At 57.8% G+C, this 14,344-nt stretch overlaps 1 protein-coding gene across 1 annotated transcript in view; it reads left to right on the top strand.

The window, feature by feature from the left end:
* Positions 1–880: 880 nt before the first annotated feature.
* The window catches only part of PPL (periplakin), a 28,408-nt gene continuing 14,944 nt past the window's right edge, over positions 881–14,344 (top strand). The window contains exons 1-8 of the mRNA XM_027665816.1: positions 881–980; positions 10,997–11,096; positions 11,745–11,899; positions 12,362–12,482; positions 12,981–13,106; positions 13,459–13,500; positions 13,629–13,790; positions 14,236–14,343. Of these exons, the coding sequence (XP_027521617.1) occupies positions 919–980; positions 10,997–11,096; positions 11,745–11,899; positions 12,362–12,482; positions 12,981–13,106; positions 13,459–13,500; positions 13,629–13,790; positions 14,236–14,343 (876 nt within the window). The 5' untranslated portion in view covers positions 881–918. The remainder of the gene's footprint in view (positions 981–10,996; positions 11,097–11,744; positions 11,900–12,361; positions 12,483–12,980; positions 13,107–13,458; positions 13,501–13,628; positions 13,791–14,235; position 14,344) is intronic.

Below are 14,344 nucleotides of genomic sequence, written 5' to 3'. Positions count from 1 at the left end.
CAACTTTTAACCCGGCAATGCCAAGGCCGTCACTAAACTATGTCCCCAAGTGCCACATCCACACTTCAGGGATGGTGACTCCATCCTCAGCCCTGGGCAGCTGTGCCAGGGCCTGACCACCCTTTCAGTGAAGAAATTTTCCCAGTATCCATCTAAACCTTTCCTGGCACAACTTGAGGCTGTTTCCTCTTTTCCTGTCCCTTGTCCCCTGGGAGCAGAGCCTGACCCCCCCCCCCCCCTCCCCCCTCCTGTCAGGGAGTTGCAGAGCCAGAAGGTCCCCCCTGAGCCTCCTTTTCTCCAGGCTGAGCCCCCCCAGCTCCCTCAGCCGCTCCTGCTGCTCCAGCCCCTTCCCCAGCTCCGTTCCCTTCCCTGGACACACTCCAGCCCCTCGATGTCTTTCTTGCCATGAGAGGCACACCACCGCCCGCAGGATCGGAGCTGCCCCAGCAGCGCCGATGCCCCTGGAGGGATGCTCGGGGCACTGGTCATTCCTAACGACAGAGACCACCCGGGAGGAGCCGCAGCCTCGCCCGTGCCTGCCCCTCTGTCCCCATCATGCCTCAAGCTGCTCCCCAGCTACGCCCTGACTCGGGGGGTGTCAGGTTGACTTTGCACATCTGGGGGGGTCCAACCCTGCCGGGACCCCTTTGGGGCAGGGCTGGAACTGGGAGCCGGCGCTCCACCAAAGCAGGGGGAGGAGGATGCTGCGGGGCGGGGGGGCCGCGGCAGGCAGGAGGAGGCAGGAGGCAGGAGGAGGAGGCAGGAGGAGGCAGGAGGCAGGAGGAGGAGGCAGGAGGAGGCAGAGGAGGTGCAGCCCCGTCCCGCCTCCCGCGGGGCCCGGCCCGGTGGCGGCGCAGAGGCTTCGGGCGGCGGCGGGGACGGGCAGGCGGAGCGCGGCGGGCGCCGTGCGGGGACGCGATGCACTCGCTCTTCAGGAAACGCAACAAAGGGAAATACAGCCCCTCCGTGCAGAAGAAAAGGTGAGTGACCCGGCTCCGGGTAGCTCCGCGCACCCCGAGACGAGCTTCGCCGAAATCCCCGGGGATTCCGCGCCGGGACTTGGCGGAGCCGGGCCCCCTTCGATGTGGGAACCCTCAGGTGAGGGCACCCACAGGTGTGGGAACCCTCCCGAGGTGTGGGAAACCCTCAAGTGTGGGAACCCGTCGAGGTGTGGAACCCCGAAGTGTCGGCACCCCCGAGCTATGGGCAACCTCGGAGGTGTGGACTTGCCTAAGGACTGGAAACCCTGGGGTGTGGGAACCCTCCTGAGGTGTGGACACCCGCGAATGAGGGCACCCTCCGAGGTGTGGGAACCCCCCGAGGAGTGGGCATTCCCGAGGTGTGGGAACCCCGATGTTTGCCCCCCTCCTGAAGTGTCAGCTCCTCTCCAAGACGGGTCCATACCTCCTGTGCCAGGTGGGGGCACAGAGATGGTTTCCCCCCATTCCCTTCCCACAGCAGAACAGCAGCTCCAGGGAGCAGGTTCCTTCGCTTCCCAGATGTGTGCTGGGTCTTAGGGAAAAGTAGTCTGGTTGTCCTGCACCTTCATCCTCCTGTTCCCTCGGGACCAAGTATTCAGTCCATCGTTGTTTCCTTGCTCTCTCTGATGAGGTGGGGGCGCATTTCGGTTGTACTGGGTGTAAAATAACAGGAGTAGCTTGTTGAATGTGCCCTGTGAAAAGTCGCTGATAAAAGGGTAAAGGTGTCAAAATCCCTCCCAGGGAAGGCTCGAGCCCGCTCTGGGCTGGATGGTGGGCAGTCCCCGGCCCCTGCCTGCACCAGGGACGTTTTTTCAAAGAGGTGGATGTTGGGATTAATTCAGAAGCTTGTCCTGTGTTTCCCAGAGGAGCTGTAGGGGCTCTGGAGCATGTGGAGCGTTCCAGGATTGTGAACGATTCAAGGATTCATGATTCAAGGCTGTGGCTTGTTCACCCCTTTCCATCCCTGTCCATCGGCACCTGTCCTGGATGGTGGGCTCGGAACAGCTGCCCTGTTCCCAAAAATCCTCCTTTGGGAAGGAAACTGGTGAAATGGTACAGGAGCTGAGGTGCCTTCGAGGATCCAGACAGGGACCAGTCAGCCCAGAAGGCGCCGACATCTTCCAAGCTGGGGAGCCCCTGGCTGCTCCCTGCCCACGGGAGTGGGGCTGTGGCGCTTAGGAGGGTGTTCCCCGCGAGGGGAGGGTGCTGCCCTGCACAGGGGATTTGCTGAGCTGCCTCTGGTCGGGCTGAGGCTCCGGCTCCAGCCCCGGGGACGGGCTCCCCCGGCAGCCCGGCTGGCTCAGCAGGGCCGCCCAGGCTCCGGCTCCCAAAGCCCGGGGCACACTCTGCTGCCAGATCTGCCCTGGGGAGCGCAGGCAGGAGGAGACGGGGGTGGCACAGAGCCCTCGGAGCCCTGATGGTCTCGGCGTTCCCATGAGTGAAGGGTGGCGTAAATACCCAGTCGCATTTCTGGTCTTCAGGGGCTTTAGTGGGTGGCTGGAAAATGAGACACCCCCACCTGGGCTTGGCACCTCGGCAGCTCAGCACTCCGAGAGCATCAGGATGCTGCGAGGCAGGAGGGGACAGACCTGCTCTGTGCTGGTTGATTACTCAGCACAGCACTGGGACTGGGGACAGGGTCCCTGTGCTGCACTCTGAGCCCTGCCAGTGCTGGGTACCCCGTGCTTCCATCATCAGGCCCTGAGGTGCCCACCCTGGGGCTGGGGCCGGGGTACCCATGCTGTGCTCTGAGCCCTGTCAGCACTGGGTGCCCCGTGCTCACCTCACCCGCCGATGGATGGGCTCAGGAAGGAAGACAGTCTCTCCACCGCCCTGCCTGGAGCCCAGCAGCCCTGGGCAGGTGCCAAAGCACCTCTGAAGTCTGCGGGCCAGGCTGAAATCTCTGCTTTTCTGGCTGGTGGTGGCTCAGGAAGCAGCGCGGGGCTGTGGCCCGGGGCCACCATCCCTCCCCGCGCCCCGGCTGTCCCCGCACACCTCGGGGAGGGCTGTGCTTATTAGCCCCAATTTGTTAATTCCTGCCTCGGAGTTTACAAACATCTGGGAATCCAGGGAACACTCCCACCGTGTGGAAACAGCCCCACCATCAAGATGTGGAAGCCGGTGCCTGACCGGTTAAACAACTCGCTGAAGGAGGATTGCGAAGAAGTGAGGAGCTGCTGCGCCCCGGCCCCTGCTCCAGGCACTGCCAGGTCCCGGCCGGCTCCCGCCCAGCTCTGCGCCAGAAAAACACAGCAACGCTCCTAAAATCGACCGACCGCCCCCGCCGTCAACAGGGACCGAGATTTCGACACCGCCTAAGCCCGGCCTCATCCTGCGCCTGCCGGGACACGGGGGATGCTCCTCGGGCAGGGCTCGGTGCCAAGGGGCTGCCGGTGACAGAGCTGTCACAGCACAGTGACAGGGCACTAACCCAGCACTGGTTTGGCGAGTGTCCTGCCAGCACAGGGAGCCGGGGCTACGAGCACAGCTCAGTTAGGCAGGGGCTGCCTGGGAAACATCGTCCTGCAGTGGGTCAGAGCCTGATGAGGAGCCATGGGAGTCTCGGTGGCTTCTTTAGCCTTGGGTGAGCCCTTCCCGTGCTGGGAACATCTTGATGAGCAGCACTGGCAAGTCAAGATCCCTGTGAGTCTGTGCAGCCCAAGGCAGGCACTGCAATCTCTCTGTGAACAACACTCTTTGTCCCCCTGGATGTGACAGCCACCCTGCCCCAACCCCAAACTGGCCCTCATCCAGCAGGACCTAGGTCCAAGTCTCTCCTTAGCATATCTGCTGCAGCTCTGGCCTGGGTGTGTGCTCTCCAGACTCAGTCAGTGGCCATCCCCATCCAGCCCTGGGCATGTGTGGTCATCTCCCTGCCTTGGCTGGGGAACCCCAATGATGGTGACATTTCTTGGTGGCTTTATGGCCTTCTTGTTTCCCCTATCCCAGTATCATAAGGCCCTGGGGATTCAGTTGGGACTGGCCACGACCACTGTATTGTTGCACAGATGTGTGTCCCTGGAAGGGAAGCCAGAGGCCTTGGATAGGGATGTAGTGTGGGGAAAATTCATCAGCCTCTTTCCACGTTATCTTCCCCAAACTCTTGCCGTGCTTAGAAAACAGGACATTGGCTTCTCTCTTGGAAAGGCCAGGCTTGGGAGGAAGAAAACAGTGAGGGTGGGGAGGCCCTGGCACAGGTTGGCCAGAGAAGCTGTGGCTGCCCCATCCCTGGCAGTGTCCAAGGCCAGGTTGGACAGGGCTTGGAGCAACCTGGGCTAGTGGAAGGTGTCCCTGCCCATGGAAGGGGTTGGGATGACATAGTCTTTAAGGTCCCTTCCAACCCAAACTGTTCCATGATTCTGTGATCCTGGTGGAAGAGGTCAGCTCTGCTCTGCTCCCATATGGAAGAGAAAGGGTGTTTAAAGGTCCCTTCTAACTGAAACCATTTGATAATTTTATGATAAGAAAGAGTTCAGCCTTCAGAGTTGGTGCTGAAACTCTCCCTCCTGCAGCAGGAAAGATGTTCATCCTTGGGGTCCCCTGGTGAAAGCATCCACCCAGGAGGGCTCCCAGCTCTGGAGCCCCTTGACAGTGTCAGGAGACCCACTCCCCATCTAAGAGGGGGTGCAGGCAGCTGGGACAGCTCTGCCTGCAGGGCTGGCACCCATTTCCAGAGGCTGTTTGGAAGGGCTGGAGTGAGCACGGAGCCCAGACAGCAGGTGAGTCAGGAGCTGCTCTGTACTTAGGGCAGAGTGAGCCCTGCCATTGCCCGCCCTATTCCTGCTCTCATTTCCATGCACATTACAATAATATATCACCATTCCTACGAGGGAAGATAAATGTAATAATTGAAGCAAGCTGGGCTAAGCACAGCAGCCCTGCTGTCCAGCTACGCCCTGCCGTGGGCAGCCTGACAGACAGCACACTGCTCCCGAGTTTTCAGCCAGATCTTAATCTCTCCCAAACCTGAATTACTGTAGCCAGAGCCCAGCCCTCGTGTCCTCTACTCTGCCACAGTTTCACTCCAGTGTCCTTAGAAGCAGCACAAGGGAATTCTGTGTAGTGGGAGTTGTGGCTCCAGGAGCTTTAAGGACATTTACAGCTGTGTGCTGTGGCCTTCTGGAGTTTTAGTCCTTCCTAAAGTCTGGCCTCCAGCAGCAGTGCTGATATGGGTGTGGTTTTTTTATGAAATCTGGATAAATAGACATTAAAGGGGGATGGAATTGAGAGCAGCAGTGGGTGGTCACTGCCTGCTGCACCAACTCTCCATCCCAGTGGCGGGATGCAGGAAGCTCAGACCCCAAGCTCAACCAACTCACCTGTCCCTGGCTGAGCTGTCCCAGCAGGAGAAGCTTCTGTTGTGGGCAGGTTTCCCAACAGGAGGGCAGGGGCATGATCAGCATCACTGAGCAGGACAGAGCCCTTCCCATTAACCCTCCCAGATTCACAGGACAAGCTCCCAGCAGGAGGATTCCCATCTAGAGTGGTCAAAACTCCAGGAATATCTATTTGAACATCCTCCCTTGATGAGGATTAGGGAAATAACCTCCTTGTTTGGAAAAAATGGAAACTGAGTAATCAAAGGGATTTTCTACCACCAGCCAGCAAGCACAAAACCTTTGGACACCCTGGAGATACTGATAGTAGGGAGGTTTGCTCCAAAAAGTGCTCTTGTCAGTCAGTAAGGGTGCAACCTAGTGAGAAATTCATCAGCCTCTTTCCACAAAAAACAGAAAAAAACAGGAATAGAGGGGGAAAAGTCCAGATTTTAGCAGCAAAGTTTCTGTATCACAATAATTATCATCATATTTGTCTGTTGAGAACCTCTCTTAATAAAAAACAAACCCAACAAATCATAACTAAAACACTAAGAAAAACACCAAAACCCTAAGAAAACCCCCCAAAACACCCCACTTAACTCTAAGAAAACCCTCCAAACCCTCAGAAATACCCAAGCCCCTCTAAAACAGAGCATCACCTGAGGTCAGAATTGGGGTACATGGATGGAATAGTGTCTACCATGGAGCAGCTGCCTCCTCCTGGCCCCCCAGCTGGGAGAAATCCAAAAAACCCCTCCCATTCCTCATGGGAATGACCTGGGATCCTTCACCCCAGTCAGGCAATGCACCAGTTGCTCAAGGCAGCATTGACAAGAAACTCTTCTGCCGAGCACAGCTTTCAATGAGAGAGATCATTTTTTCCTTTTAAAGTTTTCCAGAAATGGCAAAGCTAGTTTTTCCAGGCCTTTTTTTTTTTTTTTCCCCTGTTTTCATCTCTCAAACAAAGCCTTATCTATTTCAGCAGAGCAGCTTTGCATTTCCCTTCCCTCTGCCTCAGCCTCGCAGGGGCCATGCCCTGGGCACCTTTGATCCTGGCTCTGCTCAGTCCCCCGTGTGCTGCCCTTCCCAGCTGGGCTGGGGCCAAATCCTGCCCTTCTCCCTCCCCAGCTCTGCTCCATGCTCTGACCAGCCCCTCCTGCCTGTTTTTTGGCCCTGGCTTCCCTTTGCCTTACCCTGCCAGCAGCTCTGCTCCAAAGCCTGGATGCATCCCCTGCTCTTCCAGCAGCTTCCCAAAAGAGACATGTCCTGCAAATCCCATACATACACCTGTCCCAGGATGGCTGAGGCTTCCTGACTGGTTTGCCCATCACCTTGTGCTTCTCCTGCATGGAATTCTGGAATGGCTTAGTTTGGAAGGGACCTTAAAGATCATCTCACTCCACCCCCTTCCACTATCCCAGGTTGCTCCAAGCCCCATCCAACCTTGAACACTTCCAGGGATGGGGCAGCCACAGCTTCTCTGGGCAACCTGTGCCAGGGCCTCACCACCCTCACAGCCAAAAATTCCTTCCTAATATCCAATCTAACCCTGCCCTCTGGCAGTGGGAAGCCATTCCCCCTTGTCCTGGCACTCCAGCATCTTCCCCCCTCACAGTAGAGGAAGGGCATAGGCAAGCCAACCCCTTCCATCCCCTGGCATGGAGATTTCAGCCAGGCTTCAGCTTTCCCAGCCCCTGCTTGGCATCCAGATGGATGCAGGGACCACACTCACCCTTGTGATTTATCAACATAGACCCAGCTGTGGAGGGCACGGGAGGTGATTAACAGGGCTGATGTTCTCACATCAGTAATGTCTAAGTTGGGTGATGAAGTGGCACAGAAGTGATAACTATGGAGAAAAAAATACAGAAATAAGAGAGATTTTACAAGAGAGGTTCCCATTCTCTCCTGTTTCTGTATTTGTTCCTGCACGCTTGTTATTCCTGCATTTCCAGCAGCAGTGGGATGAGTGGGAGCTCACACCCACCTCCCTGCTCAGGGCTCTGTGCTGTGCTCAGCACAGGCTGGGGGGCAGAGGAGCAACTCCCCAATGCTGCAGTTTGAGATCCAGCTGCCATGGGAGGTTTTTGAGAGTTCCCTGTCCCACAGCCTCAGCTGGTGACTCTCACATAAATCTCAGAGGTGGAGGGAGCAAACAGCTCTTCTGTTGTGCGTCAGGAGAGCTGAGCCGTGCCCACAGCCGAGCATGTCCTTGCTTGCTCCAGTGAGCTCTGCCTTTTCTTTTCCCTGGTCACCCAGGTGCTGCCCATGGGAGCAGCAGTTTCTGGATTACCAAGCAAACCATCCCCTCCCTCACAGGGAATGCCATCCTCTGTCCCCCCTCTGCCCCCACCCCGGACACCCGCTCCCACTCCCTGCAGGGGTGGAGAAGGGATGTTGCCCACCCCGGGTGCCGTGGGGCCGGAGTGTGGCTCTGCCCTGGCACAGTTCCCTGAGCCAAGGGGAGGGTGGGAGAGATGTCCAGGGGCAGCACCCCCAGGTTGGGAAGCAGCTGGCAGGGCACAGGCAGCCCCAGGGGTGAGTAACGGGGGTGAGGAGAGCTCATGGCTCAGACCCAGGGGAAGAGCAGGGACAAGGGGATGGGGGGGCACATCCCTGCCCGGACACGTCATCCCCATCCCAGACCGGCCTGGCAAAGCCAGACCTGAGTAAGAGGGTCAGGGCCTGGGTGCTGCACTTGCTGGTTCCCGGCACCTGGGATCAGTTTTGCTGATGGAAAGCGAGCACAAAGGCCAGGCCAAGGCTCCAGGCTCAGTTTTGCCAGACCAGATCAGCAGCAGCAGCTTGGGAAGCCCTGGTTGAACTGCAGCATTGCCACGGATCCCAGAAAATCCCTTGCTTAGTGTTATTTCCTTCCTACAATTTAGAAGCTTCAGTCAAAGCCAGAACTAGAAAAGTCCCAGACCTCTTCTGATTTTCGGGATGGTTTTTCCATCCATACTGTAGATAAACTGATACCCTGAAGATCCATCCTTGAGCTTGCCAGAAACACGGAGACCAAGGTAGGGAACGTGGAGAGGAGCTGGCAAGTGCTTCCAGCTCTTCCCCAGCCCCACTCAGTGCTGCTCCAGCTCCTGGCTCTCAGAGCAAAGTATCCCAAGCTCCCAGCTGGATAATGAGCCTCTGCCAGTGCCAGTCCAGCTCCTGGCTCTTGCAGTGAAGCATCCCAAGCTCCCACCTGGATAACGAGCCTCTCCCACCCTCAAAGCTCAGGTGGCCTCCAGTTCATCAGTGGGAGATGAGGAAGGTTCCTTGGTGGCTTCAAGCTTTGAGCTCTCCTGGGATGCAAGAGGTGCCAGGTCTGAGCAACCATCACCTGAAGACACCCAAACACGTGCAGCACGTTTCAGTCACCCACTTCAAACCACTTTCTCTCCACTGATTTCATCTGATGTTTTTCCTGGTTTATGTGGGATGATGAGGGTTGGAAGAAACCCCAAAATGGGTTTTGAGGAGCTGCTTCTACCACTGCAGCAGGATCCAGACACTCACATCCTGGTGCAGCCCTGCAACCCTCCAGCTGGGATTGTTGAACAGAGAATGAGAATCACCCTTGAAATTGTTGCAACCACAACTTCCAACGACCCCTTCCTTGGCTCTTTTGCTCAGGAATGCCCACAGGGTTCAGTGCTGATGCAAGGCAATCCCTTGGCTCATCAGGAGGTGCCAGGCAGGAGCAGCCACAGTGACAGGCACAAACCTCCGAGTACCATCCTGATGATGCAGCTTCTATAAAAAGAAAAAATCAGTGTAAACCCTGCCCACGCCAGAACTTCCCAGGGAAATGTGAACTTTCCTGGAGCTGTCAGATGCTACGAGGCTCCTGCAGCCTGGCCAGGCTTTGAGGTGGGGAGGAACAAGCCCAGAGCTGGGTTTTGGTTTGTTCTGCTGAACTGAAGCACCAGCACACAGGGCAGGTGGGAACGTGCCCTGGAGCTCAGCACCAGAGTCCCTTGGGAGGTACCTCCGGTCCAGGAAAGACTTTGAGGGGCTGGAGCATGTCCAGGGAAGGGAACAGAGCTGGGGAAGGGGCTGGAGCAGCAGGAGCGGCTGAGGGAGCTGGGGGGGCTCAGCCTGGACAAAAGGAGGCTCAGGGGGGACCTTCTGGCTCTGCAACCCCCTGACAGGAGGGGGGAGCTGGGGGGGTCGGGCTCTGCTCCCAGGGAACAAGGGGCAGGAGGAAAGGAAACGGGCTCAAGCTGTGCCAGGGGAGGTTTACATGGATATTGGAGAAATTTCTTCATGGGAAGGGTTGTCCAGCCCTGACACAGCTGCCCAGGGCAGTGGTGGAGTCCCCATCCCTGGAGGGATTTAAAAGCCACATGGATGTGGCACTTGGGGACATGGGTTAGTGGTGGCCTTGACACTGCTGGGGGAATGGTTGGATTTGATAATCTTCCAGGGCATTTCCAACCTAAATGATTCCATGATTGTACCTGGGGATGCAGGAGCCTTCCATGCCATGATCCAGCTGAGCTGGGATGCTGGTGCTCCACCAGCCAGCCCTGCTCTCCCCAGCCTGCCCCACTGCCCTCAGCTCCTGTAACAGCAGTTAACACTCCCAAGGTCCATATAACATTAATTCTGCCACCACATAACGAGGTCATTAAGACTCATTACCTCCACTCTGTAGGTGGTTGGGATTGGGCTGAGCCAAGCCTTGGCTTAAGCCCACATGGCAAAACAGCACAGCTGGGACACAAGTGCCAGCCTTGCCACCAGTCTCAGCTCTGTGCACTCTCCAGCTGCAGAGATTTGGGGAGCATGCCCTGCTCTCTGCCTGCTCTGTGGGCAGTGCCTGGCACACGGTCCCTGGAGCTGGCCCTGCTGTGCTGCAGCCTCTCCTCGCAGCCAAAGCAACAGCAAGGAGATGAGATGTTTAAAATAACCCCAGCAATGCAAAAGCTGCGTCACGGGTTGTTCTGCCTCTGCTCCAGCTCAGCCCTCCCTGCTCTCAGATGGGAATATTTGGGCTGGCCCTGCTCTCTGCCAGCCCGGCTGTGAACAGAGAGGCTCAGGCCAGGGTCACTCTGGGAGAAAAAACAGTGCCCAGCAAGGGAGAAAGCACTGAAAGAGGTGCAGGGTGTGTGATCCCACCTCTTTATCTGGTTTAGATTGTGAGTAATTCCCCACAGAGGAGGAAGCCTTGACCATGGCAGGGAGGGGCACAGCAGGGCTGTGGGCAGGGGTGCCCAGGGGATGGGCATCAGCCTCAAAAGAGCCACCTCACCTGTCTGCATGGGGACCCAGGGCCTCCTACTGCTCAGGCTCCATCATCTCCTTCTCACATGGTGGGATGGTTGGGGTGTCTGTGCAGGGCCAGGAGATGGACTGAGTGATCCTGTGGGTCCCTTCCAACTGAGGATATTGCATGATTCTCTCCCTGTCCCCTGCAAACAGCTCTTCTCTTTCTTGCTCCGAAGCTGAGGGAGGCTCAGGCTCACCTACAGCATCGCTCCCATTCCCACATCCCCCACCCACCCCTCCTCCTGGCACAGCAGGAGTATTTTGGAAAGTGTTGGAGAGGCAGCAGTGAGTCACTCACAGCTGCAGGGGCTGGCAGGCTGGGCTGGCCCCCGGCCACTCCCGGGGTCACGGCACGCTGCGGGCACCCCCGGAGCAGCTCAGGGCTGGGGCCAGGTCTGCGGGGTGACAGGACCCCCTTTTTCTTCCCAGCATCTCCAGCAAAGAGCTGACCGAGCTCATAGAGCGCCTGCAGAAAAATGCTGACCAAGTGGAGAAAAACATCGTGGAGACCGACTCCCGAATGCAAAATGTAAGCCAGCCATGGTCCCACACACAGGGCCTCCTCTGAGCAGCCCCCTCTGCCCTCCCTCTCCTGCCCCAGCCCCTCCCAGATCCTGGGGTCTCATCTCCTCTCCTATGGCACATGTGGGTGGCTCCCCATCCCCGCAGCAGGTACCCTGGGTGTGATGGTCTGTAACCGAGGGGTGCTTGGGGCTTATGGAAAGAGAGTGGAAGGGTGTAACAGGCAACTGGGCCCCAAAATTCCCTCCTCCCCATGGCTGGGTAGCACTGTGCAGAGTGGGGATGTGCAACCCTGGATGTGCATCCCAGCAGGCAGGATGGAGGCGGAGGGGCCTGAACCATCCTCCTCTTCCAAAGGGTGTGATGCATCTGGAGGTGATGCCCTTCCTCAGGAGGCCACGTTGGATGGGGCTTGGAGCAACCTGGGCTAGTGGAAGGTGTCCCTGCCCACGGCAGGGGGTTGGAACTGGATGGTCTTTAATATCACTTCCAACCCAAACCATCCCATGATTCTGTGATAGGTGAGGGGAAAGCAAAACACATCACGGGAGGATGGGAGACAGCAGAGGCCCTGCCCACCTCCACTGCCCAGGGTGGGATGACCTCTTGGATACCACTTGTTTGCCCCTGGTGACCCTTCCTGTGCCCTCCCCAGGACCTGCACAAGATCAAGGCGGGGCAGCTGGCGCAGTACAAGGACCTGACGGCGCAGAGGCTCTCGGAGTCCGACAAGCTGCTCTACGTGCTGGATGGGGACGCGGCCATCGCCCGGCACATGAAACATCCCCAGGGGGACATGATCACAGAGGAGTGAGTACACCGGGGCAGCTGTCCCCAGAGCCCTTCAGGGGACACACACTTCTCCAGGGGCTCTGCTCTGCCCCTGCCAGCAGCAGTGGGGTCACTACAGGCTCCTCTGCATCCCAGTTCCCATTAAAGTGTGTATCCCACAGCCATCCTTGGGCACATGTAAAAGTGAGGAGGCTGCCCCTGCTGATGGTGCAGTGATACCTGTCCACTGTGCCCCACACTGTCCCCCAGGCCCAGCCTGCCCTGAGCCCACATCATATGAGCAGAGGATGGGAACACAGGAATCTCTGCCCTCTCCCTCCCCAGCCATTGCACAGCGTGGCTGTTGCCAGCCTGCCTGGGCTTTCTGGGGTTCCCTAAGGAGAGCCCCCCCTCCATGGAGGCCTGGGAGAGGATGCACCAATGCTAATGCCAGCCCATGCCCACATCCTGCATCCCACCCTCATCTTTCCCTTCCCGCAGCATCCGGCAGCTGAAGGAACGAGTGACAAACCTGCGTGCGAAACATGAGCAAATCTACAACTTCCCCCTGCAGCACATTGAGCCCCAGGTCAACTGGTCAACAGTGATTGAGGAGAAACAGGTACTAACGGGACCACCAGGGCCACTGCTCGGCCAGTAGCACCAGCTGGGCAGGACCTGGTGCAGCTCCCCATGGAGAGACAGGCTCTTGGAAAACTTCTGGGCAGCTTTTATGCTGGGAGCAGCAAACAGCATGGGAAGGAGGCAGGGGAGGGGCAGAGGTGATGAGACAAGGCCAGGTGCTGTGGCACCAGGAATCAGTGCTCGAGATGGCCTTGCCTCAGTGTCCCCAGTCACCACCTGTTTTGGGCTCTACCCCTCAGCCCTTATTTATCATTTTATCCCGCTCCCCACATCCTTCCAGCCAGAACAGTGTTAAACTCCCAAACTGGCTTTCCCACGGCTGCCCTCTGGCACAGCCGATTTCACCCATGTGCTCCTGGGCACCTGCCCTGGAACCCATCCAAGCCCAGCCCCGTGGCCACCTCCAAGAGGAGTTCCCAGGCCTTGGCCCCCTCACCCCATCCCCATGGCTGACCCCAACTCCTCTGTGCCACAGGACGTGTTAAGCAGCAAAGGCTTTGGGACCGACCTGCCGCTGGTCAACAGCCAAGTGGAAGAGCACAACATCTTCCACAACGAGGTCATGGCCATCGGGCCACACATGGCCAAGGACGGCAGCAAGGTCAGCTCTCCTGCCCCTCTCCCTGCTGCCCCACAGGGTCGTCCCTTTCCCGAGCCGTGGATGAAGGGGGGGCATCCCACCATCTGAGCTGCCTCAGCCCGGAGCAGGTCGAGTGGGTGCCCAGATCCAACCCAACCTCAGAACCCACCACTGGACAGCTTTACAATGAGACAAACCCCATAAACTCACATCCTGCTCCATCATAAAACCACATTCCTCTCCACCCTCGAGCCCCTGCCAGACCACCACTCTCCAGAGACCGCTCCTAACCCTTGCCTAACTCCTAAACCTTGCCTAACTCCTAAACCTTGCCTAACTCCTAAACCTTGCCTTGCTTCTCCTCTCTTACCAGGAATACCTGAATGATTTCCAAGCCAAATACCAGAAGTTGCTGGTAAGAGACTCTGAGATCCTGGGGGCAGAACCCTCTTGCAGGGGGTCCCTTGCTGGGGTGCCCAGGCAGCCCTGGGGGACCCACGGAGAGGAGCTTTGTGCTGAGCTCTCCCCTCTGCCCTCTCCCAGGCTGGCTCCCAGCAGCGGCAGCAGGATCTGACCTCACTGCAGGATTACATGCAGCGCTGCACCAACAAGCTCTACTGGCTGGATCAGCAGGCCAAGGACAGGACCCACTACGACTGGAGTGACCGCAACCTGGACTATCCCAGCCGGCGCCGCCAGTACGAGGTCCGTGCACTGGATGGATGGGGACCCGCTGGGGGCTGTGAGCAAGGGGAGTGGGCATGGCACCAGGGGACAGGGCAGGCTTGGATGGGGGCAGGAAATGTCCCTTCCCCCGTGCCTCAGTTTCCCCCAGTGTATCATGAAGTGCTTTGAGGTGTCCAGCTGACAGCATGTGGATGGTAAGGTTAATCCTCACCTCTGCCAAAGATAACATGATGAGGAAGCGTAGCAGCTTCCTCATCCTCCTCTGCCTTATCTCAGCATTGGCTTGGCAAGAGTCACATCTTCAGCAACATCTGCAAGGGAGGGAAAAGTAAGAGCTGCAGTGGGGGAACATCACACTTTGCTTTGTGGAGCAGTTTGAGCCCTTTCAGAGTCGCTCAGTCCCAGGACATAGCCAGGGTCCCCTCTTTGCATAGGGATCAATATTTCACTTCTCCCCATCCAGAACTTCATCCACCGGAAGCTGGAGGAGAAGGAGGAGGCCATCAACAAGCTGCACGCGGATGGAGATCAGCTGCTCGCCCAGAATCACCCCGGGAAGAATGCCATCGAGG

The sequence above is a fragment of the Corapipo altera genome, unplaced genomic scaffold, assembly GCF_003945725.1.
Source record: "Corapipo altera isolate COAL_440 unplaced genomic scaffold, ASM394572v1 146, whole genome shotgun sequence".
Lineage (NCBI taxonomy): Eukaryota > Metazoa > Chordata > Aves > Passeriformes > Pipridae > Corapipo > Corapipo altera.
The sequence above is the reverse complement of the archived record's forward strand: the minus strand, read 5'-3'. Positions and strand labels throughout refer to the sequence as shown.